At 45.7% G+C, this 22,500-nt stretch overlaps 1 protein-coding gene across 9 annotated transcripts in view; it reads right to left on the bottom strand.

Moving 5' to 3' along the window:
* The window catches only part of rbfox1 (RNA binding fox-1 homolog 1), a 231,020-nt gene that overhangs the window by 19,179 nt on the left and 189,341 nt on the right, over positions 1-22,500 (bottom strand). For 8 of the 9 annotated variants that reach the window (XM_031565770.2, XM_031565777.2, XM_031565793.2 and 5 more), the window contains 7 exons: positions 22,203-22,451; positions 14,020-14,163; positions 13,386-13,439; positions 12,052-12,144; positions 9,732-9,792; positions 8,290-8,343; positions 2,608-2,740 (listed from right to left, as the gene is read on the bottom strand). In XM_031565770.2, coding sequence (XP_031421630.1) covers positions 2,608-2,740; positions 8,290-8,343; positions 9,732-9,792; positions 12,052-12,144; positions 13,386-13,439; positions 14,020-14,163; positions 22,203-22,451 — 788 coding nt within the window. The remainder of the gene's footprint in view (positions 1-2,607; positions 2,741-8,289; positions 8,344-9,731; positions 9,793-12,051; positions 12,145-13,385; positions 13,440-14,019; positions 14,164-22,202; positions 22,452-22,500) is intronic. The other variant, XM_031565760.2, reaches the window with a different exon arrangement.

The following is a 22,500-nucleotide window of genomic DNA, read 5'->3' as shown; positions in this document are numbered from 1 at the left end:
GGATTGATGGATGTAGATGGACGGATGTGTATTGTCCAAGCTAAACTATTTCACTATTTTTATTTAGAACATGGTGACACTTGCTCTGCCCTATTCCTGTGTGGCTCATGGCATTTCTGCCTGAGACCATTTGTACATTGTGATCACACACATTTTGTTATTTTCACTGTGATCCCAGAATGAAGTATTGATTTAATGACAGCCTCGTGCGTTGCGCTCTCCAAAAATACGCTGGAGAATTTCCTGCGTGATGCAAGGTTTCATTACACGTCATCTCGTTTGAGCGAAGACAGCGGAATGCGCTGTTCGTTCGTCCGCCGCAATAAGACAGAATTAATAATTCAACACGCAGCTGTCATGGGGGCAACTGAAATACTTGAACAACGTTAATGAAAAACAATCTGTGCTGTACGTCTCACGCCGTCACTCCATCTGTAGCCCCACAGCGCGTAGTGCTCTAGGGCCCAGTGCTAGGCTTTGGGGGTTGAAGGGAAAAGACTAGGGCCCAGTGCTAGGCTTTGGGGGTTGAAAGGAAAAGACTAGGGCCCGGTGCTAGGCTTTGGGGGTTGAAAGGAAAAGACTAGGGCCCGGTGCTAGGCTTTGGGGGGTGGAGGGGAAAGACTAGGGCCTGGGTTAGCTTTTGCGTCTCAGACACAAACACAAAAATGGACCAAATAATGGGAAATCATCTTCTTGCTGCTCAGTGCTCTCCTAGTCTCCTGCGTCTCCTGTTCGCATTCATCCTCCCTGAGCATTTACATAGCATGGGACATTAAAAATGCTTAAAGCCACCGACCATGACAGTACAAATTACAGTCATTTCTCATAGCAGTGCGCAAGGTGCACATCTTCAGGCATTCCGATTGGTCACATGCTGTGCTGGGTTTCTGTGCAGGGAAAGCAGTCGCATGCAGTCCCCATTAAAAAGTGTTCAGACTGACAGCAAGAGACAGAGAGAGAGGGAAGAGAGAGAGAGAGAGAGAGAGAGAGAGAGAAGAGAGAGAGAGAGGGAAGAGAGAGAGAGAGAGGGAAGAGAGAGAGAGAGAGAGAAGAGAGAGAGAGAGAGGGAAGAGAGAGAGAGAGAAAGGGAAGAGAGAGAGAGAGAGAGAGCGAAGAGAAAGAGAGAGAAAGGGAAGAAAGAGAGAGAGAGAGAGAGAGGGAAGAGAGATACAGAGAGAAAGGGAAGATAGAGAGAGAGAGGGAAGAGAAAGAGAGAGAAAGGAAAGAAAGAGAGAGAGAGAGGGAAGAGAGATAGAGAGAGAAAGGGAAGATAGAGAGAGAGGGAAGAGAGAGAGAGAGAGAGAGAGGGAAGAGAGATAGAGAGAGAGAAGAGAGAGTGAGAGAGGGAAGAGGATAGAGAGAGAGAGGTAAGAGGAAATGTGAGAGAAAGACAGAGCATGCAAGAGTGAGAGAGAGAAAATAAGAGACCAAGGAAGAGAAAGGAAAGAAAGGGATGAAAAGAAAGAGATGTAGATGGAAGGTGATAGATGGGGCTTCACAGTCAGGGGAAGCAGTTTGGGTCAAGGGGCTAGAAATTAAACCTTCCTTGACATTTCATTATTTAATAATAATGTTTTTTCCATTTAACACACACAAAAAAAACTTGGTTCATGGCAAAGGTTCATGGATAACTCAGCTCAAAAAACATTCAACGGATATTGATATTGAGTAATATTAATAGGAAATGGGATTTTCAGATTGTCTGTCTATTTGAGTAAATGTCCCATCATGCCATGTGCTGTAATAACATGACAGCTACACACAATGGAACGTCCTCCTGAATATATATCTTTGATATCGTAACAATAATACCACCACACTGGAAGTGTGTTGGAGTGGATGCCTGAAACAAATGTAGTTTCTCCCCAAGGTTAAATACAATATTTGTAGGGTTTTCTCATTGTTCGTTAACATCATCTAAGTAACACCATTTAAGGAAGTTGTATCGTCATATATGTGGAACTTTAAATCTCCATGTGCTGGAGGAAAACATTAGTGGTTCAGTCAACGATGATTTTCCAACTACATCAGTTATTACGAGGTTCAAATTGTAACTGGAAATTTAGTTGGTCGGCTGTTGCTGAGTTTGATGCATATCTGAGTTAATTCCTCTGTTAAATACGCTCAAGCAGTTAAGATACCTTACAGATTGATGTCAAATTTATGTTTGACAGAATTCTGGCCTATTTTTCAAATACCCACAATTTCCGTTCAAATTATGTGAATTCTGCTCTTATCTCAATATTCTAATGTGTTCCAGTTTTCTGCTAACAATAAAGTTATATTAATATGCTGTGATGAGGTGGTGTAGTTTTTAATTGAAACATACATTTGAGGGTGACAGTGTAACAAATTTTATTTTGACGACATATGGTACTTTTTCACTTTTTTCCCTTTTGCCCAGGCCCTGCTAATTCCGCTCATTAATAATACACATACAATTATCAAACATAATCATATATTTTGAGGTACACAGATATGTATGTGGGTAATCTCAAATTCTCCCTGTTTATGAAACTGCCCCGATAGACAAATGTGAAAAAAATCAAGACAATTAGACGAGTTGGAAGAATGTGAAGGAGGGTTAAGGAAAGAGAAAGGACTCACCCTCCATAGGCAGGGATGTGGGGGGGAGGTGCGGCCGCCCTGAACGTGTTGTAGACGGTACGCCCTCTGCCCCTTAAATGTGCTCCTCTGTATGCTGCCGCCGCCGTGGCCGCTGGGTAAGGGAAGCCTGGCACTGCACGAGGACGGACACACACACACACACACACACACACACACACACACACACACACACACACACACACGCACAGAGACACAAGCACGCTGGTGTTAGGGATGTATGTTGCTGTGTGTTAGCCTTCAGACAGTCTGAGACCACACACTGGCCTTCCTTGCCCAAGAATTCAGACAAACTTGCCGTCGGCCCTTTTGTCTACATTCCCCTTGTTTCTTTGAGACTGCCTATTTACCGCCAGGGAAAAACTGATTGCGCCCCATCCTGCAAAATGTCCTTTGGAAAAAAATAAAATAAAAATAAAATAAAACTGTCATCAAACACTATTCAAAGGATGAACGTGTGGGTAACCCTTGGGAGAGTACATTAATCTGCCCTTTTAAATTTGGACCAACACTGGGAAATAAAACAATACCAACTCCGTCCACATCGGTACAGTAATGTTCTTTCAATATGATTTATGTCTGTGAATATAACCGCTGAATATTCCATATTAGCTTTGTGAATAATGGCACATACACTGGTGATCCTGAATAACTATGCATGCTTTTTATAATGAGCTGCCCTCATCGATAGGTACTCACAAGCAAGGGCTTCAAGCCGGGGAGCTTTGGAAAAAAAGCTCACACATTGTTGCTAACATATCATTAATCTTAACAGGCCAATGGGTGCTGGCAATGACTTGTAAGAGGCTTAATTTGAGTGTGGTGTGGAGTTCAGGTGAGGAAAGAATAGGGGGCTGGTTCCTTCTTTAATTATACAGCTTTTAAAAATGAGATCTAATAAAAAGGTAATGGAAACATTGAATCATTCATTTGGCTAATGAAAAATGTAGGGTTGGGGGAGCCGCGGCGAGAGAGAAGGGTCCTGGTAAAGGTGAGCCACAATAATTGTTCCATTTCATCCTTTTGTCACCTTGATATCTCTGGCTGTGGGGAGTGCCGGCGGACCCTGGGGCTGAAGAGGTTTAAACTGCCTTTTTTTTTTTTTTACATCTATTTTGCCTTCGGTTTTGACAAGGAAATTAATTACTGTTTTACCTGGGATGTAGTTGCTAACATCCAGGGGGAAATAAATCCTACTACCTGATTCTATTAAATTCAAATTGAAAAGGAAAGGCGGGCTTGCTTGTGAAAGGCACATCAGCACGCCGGTGGAGTCGAGGCTCTTGCTTAGTTTGAAGGCCAGTGCCCTGCAGCCTTTGAGAAGCTTGCTATGTCACTGAAATGTAATCCTTCCCTATTCCTTCATTCTCTCCTAATCTTTAAATAAGGAGCTAGTCTGCTCAACGCCCTTTCTGTTTACACATGAATGGGGGGAAAACTGGATTAATCATCCCTTTAAACAAATTTATGCATTGAGCCGCTGGTGGCTGCTGTGCTAACGCGGAGATGACTCCCCGAAACACAATGGAGAATGGCAGTATTGTGATGTTGTACACGCTTTCTGAAACAGAGGTGAGAAATCACCAGCAGTTGATTCTATTTCTCTCTCTTTCTTTTTCTTTCTGTCTCCCTCTGTCACTGTAAAAAGTGATCCGACAGCCAGGTTTGAAATACGATCCGCTCACTTTTGCGTATTTTCGGCGAACATGCCCTTTGATATGTAGAATTGCCCGCGTGGAAAAAATAAATATGTGTGATATATTTAGCATGAATATTTACAGTATAAACAACTAAGATTATGCTCTTTCATTTAAAATGGTGGAAGCAAAGTATGGGGGAGGAAGGGGTGTCTGTTTGTATCTCTCTGTGTGTGTGTGTGTGTGTGTGTGTGTGTGTGTGTGTGTGAGTATGTATGTGAGAGAGTAGAGAAGGGGGTGGGGGGGTCATTGGTGCCGCAGCACTCTGCGGCAGCCATGCGCTGAATGAAAAATCGGGAGCGTGCAGCAGGGGTGTGAGCGAGCGAGCGAGTCGGTTTTTATTGCTGCGAGAGAGCGATTACACTGAGGCAGATGCTCCAACCAACAGGAGGCTGCTTCCACATCAAAGCCATAAAAGTGTACAACTGCTTTGTGGTCTAATCATTTCTCTCGTTGGTGTGGAGCTGGAAGGTTTTGGAAGTGGGGGTACGGGGGGGGGGGGGGTTGATAGCCCCATGCTTCATAAACATTGTTGGGGGGCTTTACATTGGCAACGGCCTCTCTGTATCCCCAGTTCATAAAACTGCATCCCACTTTATGCGCAATAAAATGCCTTTCTGGGTTACTTGAAGGAAACGCAAGCTCAGTGTTTGATCCAGGGTGAAATTAAGAACCTCCAATTAAAATAAATTACTTTTGGTGTGGTGCGGAAACTGGCCCCAAAAAATGGAAGTGTTTGAATTTCCCACTGTCCAAAGCCCCAGACAAAAGAAAGGCAAATTGAAGACGGTGTAAAAATTTATCAGGGCGCTGGTTTCAAGTAATTGCCCAAATATCTTTTTTTTGACTCATTAGCCAAGAGAAAGGCAAAGAAGTCTCTCTGTCTTGCCCCTCTTATTTACCCTTCGCACCATTTTGCGTGAGATAATTTTTTAGCCAATTTAGCCATTTTGTATGCTCTCTCTTTCCTTTCTTCTGCTCTTTTTTCTCTCCTTTAAAGCGCGGCAGTTGGTTAATAGTGAACAGAAACTTCTTCCTTTCAGCGTTCCATCATTAGTTGCTTTGTATTCCCAGTGTGCTTTATCACACGGCGCACAGAGTGTTCAAATGCATTAAAAAAGACCCTTAATTAATGTACATGTTTAATCATCTCCTTACACATGTCCAGGTCATTTCTCATTGTTCCTCTCCTCCATGCAATCTCCTCTGCTCACATCACAATAGGGGGAATGGTCCGAGAATGTTTCAGGGTTTTTTCTTCTTTTCAATATATGCCTCTTCCTTCCTCCTCTCTCGTTCTCTTTCACTCTCTCTCTCTCTATCTCTCTCTCTCGCACACAAAAGCAGCATTCTGATCCCCCCCCCCTCCCCATCCCACTTAACTGAAACATAAATAAATGTCCTCCGCTTTGTTTTTGTAGAGTGCTTGAAATGAGTGTGCTGTTGGAGTGAATGAAACAGCTTGAGAAGCACTGGGGTACGCTCCTCAACAAACCTCGGCACTTTTCAAACAACATAAATGAAAGAATAACAATGGAAGAATTCTTCCATTTTTCTCATTAAAAAAACTGCTGGATATATGTAGCATGACCGCCGCGTATGTTTTAGCGGCCTTTAATGGCTCCACATAAACACACCCCAAACTGGACAAATTACAAAGAGGGATGCAAGGTTGCTCAACAAGAGTTATGTGATTTTATAGCTTGCTGCGTATGCAAATTCCCACTGTAATGAGTTTTGTCGATGTGACATTACAAAGAGGGTGTAGAATCCTATTACTCCTTTTTCAATCATTTTATGGCAATTTGCACTGTGAACAGTGCGGCTGTATATCCTGACATACAGCACTTTATGTTTGCTACATAGACTTATGACAGTACGTTTTTGATTGCATAATACATTTTCCAAAATGCAATGCTGTAGCCAAGCCTAGATGCGAGACTGCGATGAGAAGCCCTTAGATTTCCCATTGCGGGAGTAGTCCAACTCCATTTCTATAATCCATTTGGTGCAAATTGGTCCAAGTCTAATTTCCAGCCCATCTCCTAATCTCCCTGAGACACAACACTTAATCAGAGATCAGGTAGCAGGCAGCAGCCTGCACCGTACTGCTCTCCTGATAGCTTTCATTTCCGCCTGTGCAGGACCCCGTTAATGAACATCAAACACATCTTAAATCAACTGCCCCGCCTCAGGTGAGACAAAGTTCAAGTGGTCGCTCCGGTCGCCTCGTCTCGCGCCCCTCGCTGCCCTTCCCCCATCCCCCTCCCCCTCAAACTGCCCCTCCACCACCATCCCCACCCCCCTCTTCCCTGCATCTACATCAGACACCCACCCCTACCCGATCTCGTGAATCAAAGGCGGGGGCGAATCGACACAAACACCACAGCCGCACTCCATTTCCACCTCCTGATATGCGCACTTATCTCAGATTCATCCCCGTGATTTACTATCGCGTTTGAAGTGCGACAGCCAAACTGCAAGCGTCGACGATTGCTTAAGCGCAGACACAGCCGTTTTAACCCCCATCTCCCAGTCGGATTGAGGTGGGGGGGGGGGGGGGGGGCGGCGGCACCTCGTCAATAGCTATTTTTAGATGTTACCTAAACACAATCGTCAGAGGCATTTACCTGAATCAGCACAATCAGAGGCCGTTAATGACACAGTAATTATAAATAAAGGGGGGGGGGGGTCCAAAAAAACAAAACGTAAGCCCACTAATGGGTTGTGGGCAGTTTGGAAACTTGAAAGGTGAGACAAAAGCAAATCAATAATGAGCCATTTTGTAATTAACAGAATGTGCACTGAATTAGGAAAACGCCTGTCTGGAGAAATTGAAAATATTGATTTTAATTCACAAAATATATTTCATCCCTTTGATGCCCTTGTGAAGACAGACAATTAGGGCTCGATTTCAGCCTTTTTCCTCCCCCCACCCGTATAGTCCCTATTATCATAAAATCTCAATATTTTTCAGCGTAATGGGCGGAGGTGGGTAATGATAGCTGAAGGAGGGTCAGGCCAGGAGATGGCCAAGGGTTGACAATGAGACGCAAAAAAGGAAAGACCAAAAAGGACACGTTCCTTTTTCCTCCCTCCATCCCTCCCCAACCTCCCTCTTTTTCTCTGTGTTTCCACCCCTCCATTCCCACAATCCTCTCTGTTTCAAGGCCCATGAAATAAAACGAATGCCCCCCCCCCCCACCCCACCCCTAAAGGCGCAGAGGCAAGTGGGATCACAGAGGGCGTGTTTGGTGTTTTTTTTAGGTTGTGCCAGTGCAATGGGACAGCGTGCCCTCTTGCCAATCACCCGCGCCGGCTCTGCACATTGTGAGCGGAGGCCTCTGGGTGATAGGAATAATCAGTCTCTGGCTGCCGGAGCGCCAGTCGGTGGAGCCACAGCCAGCGGCTCCTCAAGAGGAGACCAAAAGATTGAGGTCACTTTTATAATGCACTTCCTCAGCCCCGCAACGTTGTTCTGTTTAATGATAACCTCCTTTAAAGTAGCCTTTAATTAGGCATTGCTTTATCTCTCGCTCTTTTATTTTCCAATTTTCATTCCAGAAAGTGGGCTCATGTTTTTTTTTTTTTGCGTAAGTAATTTATTTTTAGATTCTGGCATTGCTTGTTTAAGGTTTAAGGAGCACACTATTTGTCAGTTGCTGGACTATTAAGGTTGAATTCTCTCTTGCTGAACAGAACTAGAAATGTATGACCTTGGCATTTTGAATATATTTATTTAGATTTACTAAATATAAGTAATCTCATAGTAAGATCTGTTTCTGTATGCATAACCTAGACAGCAGTGCATTGTGACTGGGCAACAGTTGTATATAGGAATGTGATCTAAACAGTTTAGCAAACGTCAATACAAAGGCCATTAATCACATGACTAATTACAAGTTATTTGTGTGAATGGTAAACATTTCACATGTTAAAACAGATAATTCATGTGCCTTACACTCACCTGCATAGAATTCTGGACTGTAGACCGCACCCACAACTGGATTCAACTTCCAGCCTGGACACACACACACACACACACACACACACACACACACACACACACACACACACACACACACACACACACACACACACAGACATGGGAAAAAAAGAGAGACAGATAAAGCATAGGAGTGTTAGATCTAGCCTCTCTGAGCCCCTTTTTCGTATTCCTTGGGATTTCCATCCGGTCTTGTCGGGGTTAGCGATGTTGAGATCATGGCTAACTAAGGGCCCGGTCCGTGAGCGGTGGCGGCGGCGGCTTAATGATGCCAGCTGAGGGCAGACCAGTGCAAAGCGCCTGTCACGGCACGCCGGGGATGAGGAGGAGAAGAGTCTGACAGATCTCTCTCAAACTCTAAGTTCTACAAATGGCCTGTCAGTTTAAGCCTCGTCGGAGAGAGGGAGAGGAAAAGACACAGAGCGGGAGAGGGAGAGCGAGAAAGGGATAGAGAGCAGGAGAGACTGAGCAAGGGACGGCGAGACAGAGAGCTCAAACAGAACAAAAAAGAGATGGAAAGAGCAAGACGCAGACAGCGAGGGAGAGTGTCGGAAAGAGACATGAGATGATGGGATAAAAGCCTCTGAGACACATATTGGCAGCCGAAGGTCTCATCTCAATTAGCATCTCAATATCAAACTTCACTACGCTTCGGCGGGGGGGGGGGGTGGAAAGAAGTGAGGAGAGAGACAGAGGAAGGGCGACGCGGCGTAAAGAGAGGGCAGCGGAAGAGAGAAGAGAAGGAAGGCGAGCGCTTCGCACTTCGCTCACAACAATTAAAAACTTTGCGGGCGCCGTGCGGAGAGAGGCGCGCGGGGGAGCGGGACGAGGGCCAGCGTCTGACTTGGCAGGTTAATCACACACGGCAGACGCTGCCACCGCGCCCACTGTGGCACTCTGGGAAGGGAGCGGGCGCCGGGGGCGACGGCAGACACGTCTCGGATTCGAGGAGACAGCTGACTGGACAGAGGTCAAAGGTCAAGCCGAAGGGGGGCACAGGGAATGGGGCGAGGATGTCCCCTCCCCGGTCATCTGGCACAGTCGCGCATCTTCACTCTGGTGAAAGTGCCCTTCCCGAAATAAAATATGCCTGTCACTCAAACACGGTCCCCGCTGAGTCCAGCTTTTGCTGAAAATTGTTCACAGCAGAATAGGCTTGCCTTAAAACAGCTGAACTTTCCGAAATCTTTTCTTAGTTTTTCCTGAGTTAAGCGTGAAAGAGGGAATAGGAATGTGACTGCTTAGAATGCTGTCCATTCTGAAGGTCCACACTGGGGATGTCTTTAGTTTTTCTTTCTCTTTTTTTTTATTTAAGAGGATGTTTTAAAATGAGATCTGCGAGATAGCTTTCAGTTTCACTTTGAACAGTTTCACATTCTGGGCATGTTGTGTCTGTGACTTACCGTTTGCATAGGGGTTAACTGGCTTCTTATTGGTCATGACTCGGGCCGTTGCATTGTTAACCTGAGCGCAAAGAAGAGCGTATCAGTACAGTCTCACTGACACAGATAGATATATTAATGAATAAATATATTTATATATATATATATATATAGATAGAGATTACATATATAAAGTAAATATTACAAAATAAACGCATGCATTCATATCATTGTTATATATGTAAAAGTATTTTAAAGAAAAATTACGACTGCCATAACAAACAAATCCATTTCACAAGAAATCTCATACATAAATACTAAAAGGACAAACAAAGCAAATCAAGATATTTGCAATTTCATTTGAGAGAGATTGTTTTTCAGCATGCTTTGTCATCTGATGATCAGTTTGAAAAGAAAGAGAGTGGAGGAACGAAAAAACACACAAAATGCACTCAACAAACAAAACGCTTCTCATATATGAAAGAACATGCAGTGGAGGAGGAGGAGGGGGGGGGGACGACTCGGTTAACGGAAAGGCGAAAATGTCAAAGGAGAAAGAAGGGCAGACAACATTGGCATTGTGCAACATACAGTAAAAGATCTTCAGAAGTACCATTTGAAAAAAAGCAACACTTAGCATTCAGACACTTGAAACAGGAGCCTTTCGTATCATCGCATCAACCAGAACCAAAGGAACGACAACCCAGGAAAAAACAAACAAACCAAAACAGAGGAACCAAATGAAATCATTCCAGCTTTTTGAACGACAGCTAACAAAAGCAATAAAAGAGGGTGCATTATTTCGAACACAGTAACGAAGTTAACAGTCTGTGCAACGAGTCAATCCAGTCCAAGTCAGTGTCTCTCACGCAGCTAAACGGACACTTCAAAAGTACAACGCGCACCAAGAGAAGTAGCATCAAGGAAAAAACGAAACAAAACTGAACAAGTCAAAAAAAAAAGTAGAGAAAAGAAAGAAAACCACGTGGTATCAGCGCGTAAAATTACGTGACATGGCAGATGGATTGCTCCACTTACCATTCCACACCAGCCACCCCGCAAGTGTATGTATTGTTACCATGGTTACTGAGAGTTTGGTGAGGGCCCTACATGCTATCATTGGAAAAGGGAGGGGGGGGAGGAGGGGGGAGGAAACGAGAAGGCAAAATATGCAAAAGCTTACTAAGAGGCTGCACCACGTGAAACCCCAGAACGGCGGATGATTCCGAAACGGATCGGGCCCTCGTCCGGCACAGACCTCACACTAGATCCGGAGCCGGATCGGGGCCGGACCTGTTTCGGAGTCGCCCTGCGGCCTGGGCCGGGAATCACACTACAAAAGTCTTTCTGAGTAACAGACAGTGTTGAGTGGGAGTCAGTGGTGACAGTCCTTCAAAACGGACATCTTTTTTTTCTGGACCAACAGGAGCACATATGCTCAGTCTTTTTTGTTTCTTTTTTTTTATATCCATTTTATGCAACACAGATAACAACTTTTTTTCCCCCTCATTCTCCGACTCATTTCTCTCTCTCTCTCTCTCATTTTTTTCTCTCAGTGGTAGGAGTGTGAGTAAGATTGCAGTCTGGAATGCCCCAGAGCAGGTCAAGCTTCACATTTTTGGAGGAGCCGCGCAGCTCTGTCTGTGATCACAGCATCCTCAATGCATCCCTGCCGTCCCAATTAACGCTTTTGCTGGATTTAGTGTGCTTAGTTTCAAGCCACCGCATATCCCTCATCAACCCTGCAATAAGGTCACCAGCCATCTTCACACAATCCCAGTGAGTGTGCTGTTTTGCCTGCCAAAGTTACTGCACCCATTTAGTTTACTAAGCCAAAGTATGCACTTCAAAACACAAGATAACAGAAGTGAATGCCAACTCAATTTAAAAAAACAAAAAAAACAATAAGATAATAGAACACAATTCCACATTAGCTACATAAATAAAAAAACTGAATTCTAACCAAATCCTGGATGGAATCATATTTGAGTACATATCAGTCACAGCAGTCAAACTTGGCACATGTCTATGAGTGTATACGATGAAATCAAACTGAAATATGGAGCGAGGGAGAGAGAGGAGGGCGGGAGGGAGGGGAAGGGAAGGGGGGTTGCACAAGAACAGAAATCAGTGGTGGTGCACCTGGAGATGAGTGAAATGAGAGTATAGCAGACACTGACGTGAACGAACCGAAAGAGAGAGAGAGAGACAGAATGCAAACAATAAACACACATACAAACAAACAAACAAACATACATACATACATACATACAAACAAACAAACAAACTGCAGAGAGAAATAGTTTTTGTCTTGAGAAGGGAAAATGTTTGTTACATGCACCTCTATCTTACGGCCTTCTACCACGGTGCCATGTAATTTCTCCCTCGCCCTGTCCGCTTCTGCACTACTTTCGAAAGTTACGAAACCAAACCCCTGCATGCAGGTGGGAAAGGGAGGAGAACAACATGCACATTATTAATTCAAGTCATCCACCATGAACAAACAAACAAAAAATGATAATCAAAAAGATCCACTTGTAAGCTCTACCTCACTTTCATTCTCTTACATAATACTGTAGTAGCGTGTCGCTTCATTTACAGATCTTGTGTTTTTTTTTATCCAGCACCATGCAAGCGTTGAGATGTGCGATAAATAAAGCCATTACGTAAGATGTGAACATTTGAAAAAGAAATGCCAAATAAAAAATAGAGACTTTCTAGCTAAGTCAGGAAAAAGTTTCATAGGCACGCTAATCAATTATAGCAAAAATGTGACATGAAAACATCACTTCCAGAAAAAGGAAAAGTAATTTAAAGCAAAATACCTTTAACAGGTCATAACGGAAGAAATTAAATCTACCAAAAAAAAAAAATGGAACCAAAATAAATGTTGTAATTTCACACTGCTCGCAATAACAAAACCCCATAACGCTTGAAAGGAACTGTGAATTTAAAGCACTTTGTTAACATGCTTTGTTATTTCCCCAGCTGTAACAGTGGAATGTCATTTATTCTCAAATTAAGAAAATTGTTTGTGCACAGGATTGACGATAGCTGCCATTGCAGTGAATTACACTGTCAATTATGTTATTCGTTAGGGACGTTCCTTCATGCAACGCTAGGGATACACGAATTAGGATTTCACAGTGGAAGTCTCAGATTTAACTTTTTTCCCCCCACAAACATTTCAAATGACATGTTAACTGCACAGCTTCTAATTAAGTCAAAGGGCATCATTATCAAACAATATTATGACAAGTGCCAAACAGATTTCCACACTGTGTGTGAGCCTGACACTCACAATGAACACTAACGTTCCTGTGTGAGCCACTGTTGACAACGGAATCTGGATCATTTGACGATCATTTCAACCAATTACCCAGCGGGCTCATTTCACATACACATTGTTTTTTGTAATAAAACAGCCACACTATACAGTATCCTAGATTATGTATTGTTTAAAATATAATACGTTCAATGGGTATAATTGCTCTTTCATGGAAATTTATTTTTAAAGCAATCTTCTACAGTGGATAGTACAATTGTTAATATAATATAATACAATAATACAATTGCTGACACACCTTATGTTGCTCTCAGACTATTCTGACATTTCTATCTATGAAAGACAAAGAGAGCATAGAAAATGAGAATGAAAGAAATTCAATCACATACCTTAGAGCCCCGCTCATTAAAAATGATCTCAACATCTAAGATTTTACCAAATTGCTGCAAAGAGAAGAGACAGACACAGTGGTTAACGGACATTGTATTAGAGGGTTATGTACTTAAAATATCTACTTAAATGTGATACCGAGAGATTATATAGGGGGTTACAATAGTCTCCTGGTCTTACGAATCGATAGCTCTCAGTCTCCTCATCTTTTTCATTTTCACAATGTGTTTGTGTGTGCCCCAGACCCGTGCTCGAAGCTCCACTTTACCTCCACTGGGGCATGGCTACTCTACACACTACTTCAACAAGAGGCTCTCACAGCTTAATGGCTTCATGATGACGACAAGATTATGGAATCAGTTTTCAGAGCGCTCTGGTGCTGGTGCTGGTGCCATGTGGTATACTTGTTTACACAGCATATACGTTGGGATATATACGTTTACCTTTAACCAGATTATTTTTAAACCAATTATTCTTTCTCCATGTTATTTATTTTATTTCATTTTGTTCTGCGTATCTGGCTTTTAAGATCAGCGGCCGGGAGTAAGGGAGACTTTTTGCAGAGAGAGAGCCCAGCTCTGGGCGCACTCAGGGGAGGGAAGGGAAGGGAAGGGAAATGAGGGGTTTACTCACGCCAAACATTTGCCTGAGGTCTGGATCTCTGAACCTGAAGGGGATGTTGGAGACGTGGAGCCGCTTGGGCTGCGTCTTGTTTTCCGTGTTTTCCGACGACTGTGTCTGTTGCTGGCTGTCTGTCTGTGCTGAATCGTCTGTCTGCTGGAGAGAGAGAGAGAGAGAGAGAGAGGGAGAGAGAGAGAGAGAGGGAGAGAGAGAGAGGGAGAGAGAGAGAGGAGAAGAGAGAGGCACATAATAAGAAAACCTTGTAAAAAACGTCTTTCTTTGCCTTCTAAAGCTTCCTGCCGTTTAAATGCACGCCAGCTGAATGTGAGCGTGGCTATGAAGTGATACCCAAATCCGCCAGTCTGATGATATTTTTCTTCAGTCTTGTTTACTGCACTTACTTACAAACAAGTAAACAACCCCAGAGCCCCCTGTTGCCATGGAGACTCTCCCAAAATGTGGTGATGACAGGGTTGGCTGCTCCCTGGTCCACCGTGAGTGCCCCTGGAGCCCATCAGAACAATATCCCCACTGAGGAGCCAGCCCCACACCTGCCCCACACCTGCCCCACACCTGCCCCACACCTGCCCCACACCTGCCCCACACCTGCCCCACACCAGCCCCACATCTGCCCCACACCTGCCCCACACCTGCCCCACACCTGCCCCACACCTGCCCCACACCTGCCCCAGACCTACCCTCTGCCACTGCCTCTATCTCTGTCTCTGCCTCTGCCTACCCACTGCCTCTGCCCCTCTTAGCCTCAGCAGGCAAATATGAAAAACACATGGACCACGCTCACACACACACACACACACACACACACACACGCACACACACATGCTCTTTGACACACGCACATATATATGCACATAAACACACGCACACCTCTGTCTTTCACATACACACACACACACGCACATGCACACGCACACGCACACAAACAGAAATGCAGTCAAAAACACATACACACAAATACAAATGTGTGCTCTCTCTCCCCTCTTTCTCGCACACACATGCAGTCATAAAGCTGCCACTCCTGTTACACAACCAGATTAAAACACACACACACACACACACACCGAATATAATGGCACAGAGTTTAGCTGCCAGCATACCAACACTTTACATCTGTCTGTGTGATCAATATGTGTGCAAATGTTTATTAATCTCTGTAAACACAGATAAATAACACAATAGTCAGGAGAGTAGCATCCAGTATTTTGATGTGTGTGTGTGTGTGTGTCCACATGTTTTTTGCATGCGCCTGAGTGTTTGTGCATCTGTGCATGTATGTGTGTGTGTGTGTGTGTGTGTGTGTGTGTGTGTGTGTGTGTGTGTGTGTGTCTGAGATGTGACATGGCCGTCTCCCTCTGGCTCTGGCTACGCATGACTGAGGGCCTGCTGCCTCCATCAGTCCAGTCCTCTCCTCTCCTCTCTCTCTCTCTCTTTCACGCCTCCCCTCTCTGCTTCTACCTCTTCAGTCTTACCCTCTTCTTTCCCTTTCTATGTCTCTCTCATTCTCTATCTCTCCCTCTCTCTCTCATTCTATATCTCTCTCTCTCTCTCATTCTCCATCTCTCCCTCTCATTCTCTCTCTCTCATTCTCTCTCTCCCCATCCCTCTCTCTCTCTCCCTCTCATTCTCTCTCTCTCTCCCTCTCTCTCTCTCTCTCTCCCTCTCTCTCTCTCCCTCTCTCTCTCATTCTCTCTCTCTCATTTTCTCTCTCTCCCTCTCTCTCTCTCGCTCTCTCTCTCCCTCTCCTTCTCCATCTCTCCCTCCCTCTCTCTCTCCCTCCCTCCCTCCCTCCCTCCCTCTCCATCTCTCTCCCTCTCATTCTCTCTCTGCAGCTCTCTGCTACAGCGCAGTAAAGTAAAGTAGCTCTCTTGTGGGTGGCTGCTTGAGACCAGAGCCCACAGATATTTTTAAAACTTGGGAGGGTGTTGTGTGTGTGTGTATGTGTGTGTGTGTGTGTGTGTGTGTGTGTGTATGTGTGTGTGTTGTGTGAGTGTGCGGCTACCCTGTCATGCTACAAAATCGCTTCTCTCTCTCCCTCTCTCTCTCTCGCACACACACATACACACACACATATATATAAACACTCACCCACATCATACACGCTCACACCCTTTCCCGTGCACACACAAACACACACACACACACACACACACACACACACGCACACACAGTCGTGCGGTGCCAGCGTCCACAGAGTGACGGACTAACAGAAGGGACAGCAGTGCTCGGTGTGAGGTATTCTTATTCAAATACTATCAGCTCTGGGCCATTCTCATGACAACTGCACCAACAGCGCTCATAAGGCTGTGATTGAAAATTCACACAGAAAACACAGACAGAGAGAGAGAGCGAGCGAGCGAGCGAGAGAGAGAGCGAGAGAGAGAGCGAGAGAGAAAATGGGGGAAGAGGGAGCGACAGATAGGGAGAGACAGAGAGTGAAGGAGGCAGAGAGACGGAGACGGAGAGACAGAGGGAGGCGGAGAGAGGAGTAAGTATGCTTGACTGGTTATTTGAATATGTATACGGCAGCACAATTGCACACAACACTCCCACACATACACTGGACACAAATAAGCAATGTTTACACAAGCAACACAATATACCCACCAGATAGACATGGGGGGGGGGGGGTAAGAGTGCTTGAAAAAAAGAACTACAGCAGTCTTTCAGGACATGAAAGGCTGGCAGAGGAGACAAAAAGAACACAAAAAAGAGGAAGAAGAGAAAAGAAGCTGCCGGTCTCATGTTATTACCAGTCATAAACAAAAGAACACCCACTCCTCAAGGCACGGAACAAAGAACAAAGGAAGATAAAGTGGATAAACTGAAGCAGTAAACCACCCAATGTAAAACTGACAAGATGCATACTGCTGCTGCTGTGTGTGTATGTGTGTCTGTGTGTGTGTGTGTGTGTGCGTGCGTGCCTGCGTGCGTGCGTGCGTGCGTGCGTGCGCGTGCTTTTGCTCTGAGTGTGTGTATACTCTGTGTTCTTTACCTATGTGTGTGTGTGTGTGTGTGTGTGTGTGCATGGAAGTCAGTTTGTGTGTGTGTGTGTGTGCCTATTTGTTTTATTGCTTTAAAAGATATTGCACCTTCCCCATTGCACCAGCTCAATTCAATGACGGCGAAGGGGGCCGCAGCTATCCCCTGTAGAGCCAGCGATTGCGGCATTGTAACTGGAAATATGTGTTTTCAATTTTACGACCACACCATTAAAGGAGCAGTGGGGGTGTCCATCTCTATGTGTGTGTGTGCGCGCTTGTCCATATAGATATAAAATACCTAACACACACACACACACACACACACACACACACAGAGCACCCTTAAAGATCTCATTTCATGCTCCCCGCTTACGCCTGCTGTAATGGCTCAATTAATTGATTTCGGAATCAATTAATTGATTCAAGCCCCCATCTTGTTGCCTTCAACCCGCGTCGCCTCCTCCTCCTCCTCCTCCTCCCTTGTGCAGGTTAGTGATCCATGTGAGATGGAATGAGATGAGAGGGGATGGGGGGGGGGGGGGGGGGGGGCACTGTCTCCTCCAGTGGCTCTAGAGCCAGCCCACTGCCACACGGCGCATTCATAAGGTGTTGGGTGGACTCCATGCTGAGGTCAAAGGTCAAAGCATGGCTCTTCGAAAGAGAGGCTCAACTTACGGCTAAGAGTCCGGCAGAGGGGCTCAGCACCTTGTGTGAGAGCCACGTGCAAATGCATTTTAAAGGGGAAAAATAAACAACCCTACATATGTGTGTACGTGTGTACAGGTAACGTATAGGTACACACACTACACATTAACTATGCATTCACTTCTTTGTTCATTTCTTTCCTCCTATTGACCAAAAATCCCCTCTAATCACAGTATGCCTCACACAAAGACAGACACAGACACACATACGCACACACACGCACATGCACACATACGCACACACATGTACACACACACACACACCATCTAATCACGATGAAACACAATTGATTCAGAGGAGGCTTCAAAAATGAGCCCGTAATTGTTATTTATTTTAAAAAAAAGCCAGCGAGAAAATGAGAACCTCCTCTATCAGGAGATTGTGTTGGGAAGAGAGAAAGAGTGTGTCTGTCTGAGTGAGTGAGAGAGATGGAGAGAGAGAGAGAGAGAGAGAAAGAGAAGGAGAAAAGAGAGAACGATTGTGTCTGTCTGAGTGAGAGAGAGATGGAGAGAGAGAAAGAGAAGGAGAAAAGAGAGAGAGAGAGCGATTGTGTCTGTCTGAGTGAGTGAGAGAGATGGAGAGAGAGAAAGAGAAGGAGAAAAGGAGAGACAGACAGAAAGAGAGAGACGGTCACGGTGATAAGGACACCGGATCAGCCGGTGAAACCTTCTCAATTACTGATTGGGGACACTGGAGTTGTGAGTGTTTACCATCCATTGATCTCACGCTGAGCACTAAACGGCAAACAGTGACAGGGCCGGGGGTGGGCTACGCACACACACACACACACACACACACACAAGTGCACACACACACGCAGACACACACACACACACAAGTGCACACACACACGCAGACACACACACACACACACGCACACACACACACAAACACATGCACACACACGCACACACACGCACACACACGCACACACACACACACACACACACACACACACACACACACAGGGCACTGGAGGGAGAAGTGGCACACAAGTGCTTCCATATGGCTGTGTCCAGGGCACCAAAATAGCCTCCCATCACCCAGAGCGAGGCTCCAACCAAAGGCAGTGCTCTCCCTCAGTAAACAGTGTGCACACAGCCAGCGTCTCTTTGCTTTCTCTCTCATTTTAGTCTTAGTTTGGTCTAGGACAGAATACACAACTGGGAATGGAAGTATCTGGCTTGTATGTGTGTGTGTGTGTGTGTGTGTCTTTAAGTGTGTGTGTCGGCGTGTGTGTGTGTGTGTGTTTAAGTGTGTCGGTGTGTGTGTGTGTGTGTTTTTAAGTGTGTGTGTCTGTGTGTGTCTTTTTTTGTTTTTTTGTTGATGAAAATGTATCTGGTGTGTGTAAGTTCTCTCTCTCACACACACACACACACACACACACACGGTCTAGTTTTCAGACGTTTGATTTTGAACATTCTCCTAAATGAATGGGGGGAGGGGGAAGGGAGAGGGAGGTGATGGTTTCTGCCAAGGACAACAGGGTGCTGCCAAGACGGCACATCCAGCTTCGTTTGGATATTTAACCCAGTTAAAAAGGGAGACGAATATTTTCCATTCCTTTCCTCAAACAATTCTGGGCAGGGAGCCAAGTAAAAAATACTGCTCGTGATTATAGCATGCATATGGCTGACAGTTTCGTCTCCAAGCCATCTGTGTTGTATTTCTCTCTTCTTCTTCTTCTATTTTTTTTTGCACTGGCAAAGAGACGCGAAAAATAAAGCCAACAAAAATAATCCAAACACAATCAGTTGTTTTTGGTAAGCAGACATAATCAATTTTTTTTTCAGAAGCAGAAAGATAATTGTGTAATATTTGTCAAACTGAGATTTTTAACTAGGTTCACAGGGGTTACTGTGTCTCGAAAGGGGGAAAAAAAATCAAAGACACGGAAAAGAACAATGACGTCTTAAAAGGAAAAAAAAAAAAGAGACCAGCACTAGAGACATGCTAGTACAACCAGAAACACTTTAGTCTTGTATTGGACTAAAAAAAAGCATGATCTGGCCTGTCTGGTAAGAACATTGTGGAAAAGACAGAACAATCCCACACCCATCGGTATCACAGGGACACTATGCACTCAGTCAGTGTCCTCAGGCAGTTGTGCTCTGCACCAATCGTGTATCATATATTTGCTCCTGCCTGGGAGAAACACTGCCTTGTACAGTGGAAAGCTTTGTTCAAATAAAGTGAAAGTGAAAGTGAATTGAACTGTATGTCCTCAGCAGACACAGCAAGGACAGGTGAGGGAGAGAGGCCTTTCAGACTGGCCATTTGTGTCTGCAGCGGCCCCCCGAGTCTACTGTGGCTCCTTCATACACAATCATCTGAATGCCCGACACATCTGTTGACCTTTGAACCACGTCCACTGGACACGGGGAGTGATGTGTCAGTGCAAGAAGACTAAACACACACACACACACACACTTACACACCACAACCACAGTGTTTGTTTCTTTCTTCACCATACACACACATATACACATACACAGAGGGAGTGTAGAGTGGACACGTCTCACTCTGAGCAGAGGTGCCCTCCTTGTGTGGGCACACAACCACACACACACACACACACACACACACACACACACACACACACACACACACACACACAAACAACCACACACACACACACACACACGCATACACACACACAACCACACACATACACACACACACACACACACACACCCAGAGAGGGGTCAGTGAACCCGGCACTGCAGTCTGGGACAGCATACAAATAGACACACATGTACACCACCCTTCAGCCTGTCTGTTCAAACAGTGAGAGAGGGGATGGGGGAATAGAGTACAGTACACACTCAAACATAAAGCTCTCAGAAGCGCTCTTCATACAGTCTCTCACACTCAGACACACACACACACACACACACACACACTATCTCTCTCTCACACACACACATTCACACACACACACTATCTCTCTCTTTCTCACACACACACACACACACACACACAAACTATCTCTCTCTTTCTCACACACACACACACACACACACACACACACACACACACACACACACACACACACACACACACACACACACACACACACACACACACACACTCACACACACACAGACAAACACAGGTTTAAGAGAGTAACTCTAACCCCCTCCCTGACCAAAGAGGAGATAAGGTGAGGCCACAGGCAGGCGCTAAGACGTCCGCACGGCGGCGGGGCAGGTTTGGGGGGGTGGGGGGTTGGGGGGGTCGTCTGCTGGGGTTGGGGTCTGCTTTTCCTTGCGCAGACAGAATGAACGCCAGTAGAGGAATGCCATGCTAAAAAGCCCAGCCCAGCCCAGAGAGATGAGGTCACCCTGCTGGACGGCGGAGTGGAGCGGAGCGGCTCTGCTCCTTCCCTCCCATATAACCTTGCACACGGCACACGGCACACGCAGGCTCCAGCCAGGAGACAGAGGGAAGAAATGGCTTTACCAGATGTGGCACGTTGTTTTTTTCAGTCTCTCTCTCTCTCTCTCTCTCTCTCGCTCTCTCTCTCTCGCTCTCTCTCTCTCTCTCTCTCGCTCTCTCTCTCTCTCTCTCTCTCCCTCTCTCTCTCTCTGTTCCCATGTGGCTCACTGCTAAAACCCCCACTCTGGCTGGGAAGGTAGTGAGAGTAATAATAAATTCAGCCTCGTGGAGACAAGGCTCAAATTTTCCTCTGAAAATGAAAAAAAATAATCACTCGAAGCACAGAGAATCATCTGTTATAGGAACAGTCTCATAAGCAACTTTCAAAGCAAGTTTTCTGCTTAAGTCTAACTCCGTCCCGAACGAACGGAGTAAGCACTTTTTTTCACCGTGCTAAAAAGGCAAATGGCCGTGTAAAATGATACTGGGCTCCTATCAAAATCTTGCATATTGAAACCATTAAATAATTCCTCCGTAAAGCACTCCGGGTGCTATGGCATTTTGGCAGGGCTCCTTCCAGCGATCAGTATAGCATTAAAATATTAACCAAAAATGACTTCGGCGGCATGAAATATTAAGGCCTGATACACTGGGCGGAAGATTGAAAACGGTGTCTCCATTCAGCAGCGAGGCACTCGCACCCCCCCCCCCCCCTTCCTCTCATCTCTTCCTCCCAGCCACTGTGAGATGGTATCAGAGCATTACAGAGTGAGCAGGCAACCGAGAAAGAAAAAGAGAGAGAGAGAAAGGGAGGGAGGGAGAGACAGAGAGAGAGAAGGAGAGACAGAGAAGGAGAGAAAGGGAGTGAGAGAGTATGAAAGAGAGGTAGAGAAAGGGAGGGAGAGAGAGGGAGAGACAGAGAGAGAGAAGGAGAGACAGAGAAGGAAAGAAAGGGAGTGAGAGAGAATGAAATAGAGGTAGAGAAAGGGTAAGAGAGAGAGAGAGAGAGAGAGAGAGAGAGAGAGAGGGGGAGAGAGAGCCAGAAGGACGGAGAGAGACCCCCGGAGTCTGAGCCAGCCCGAGCGCGTCCTCTTATCGGGCCATACTTACTGTGGCTGTGCCAGAGACCGTCTGTATGCTGGCGTCGGGACCGCCGCTCTGTTCGCTGTGCGTCTGTGCTGGGGGGTACAGGCTGAGCGCGTGCTCGCCCACGGGGGTCTGGCCGGGGTAGTCTGGGGCAGGGTGGGGGTGCGGCGCCGCCGTGTACTCGGCCGGGATGCCATTCTGGGGGGGCGCAAACTGGGCGGAGGGGTAAGGCTGTGCCATGGTCTCTGGCGGCGCTGGGGCGTCCTGATTACCCTGAGGAGGCAGAAGAGGAGAGAAGAGGAGAGAGTTTAGGTACACGTTT

The sequence above is a fragment of the Clupea harengus genome, chromosome 1, assembly GCF_900700415.2.
Source record: "Clupea harengus chromosome 1, Ch_v2.0.2, whole genome shotgun sequence".
NCBI lineage: Eukaryota > Metazoa > Chordata > Actinopteri > Clupeiformes > Clupeidae > Clupea > Clupea harengus.
Note: the sequence above shows the minus strand (reverse complement) of the source record. Positions and strands in the feature narration are given on the sequence as shown.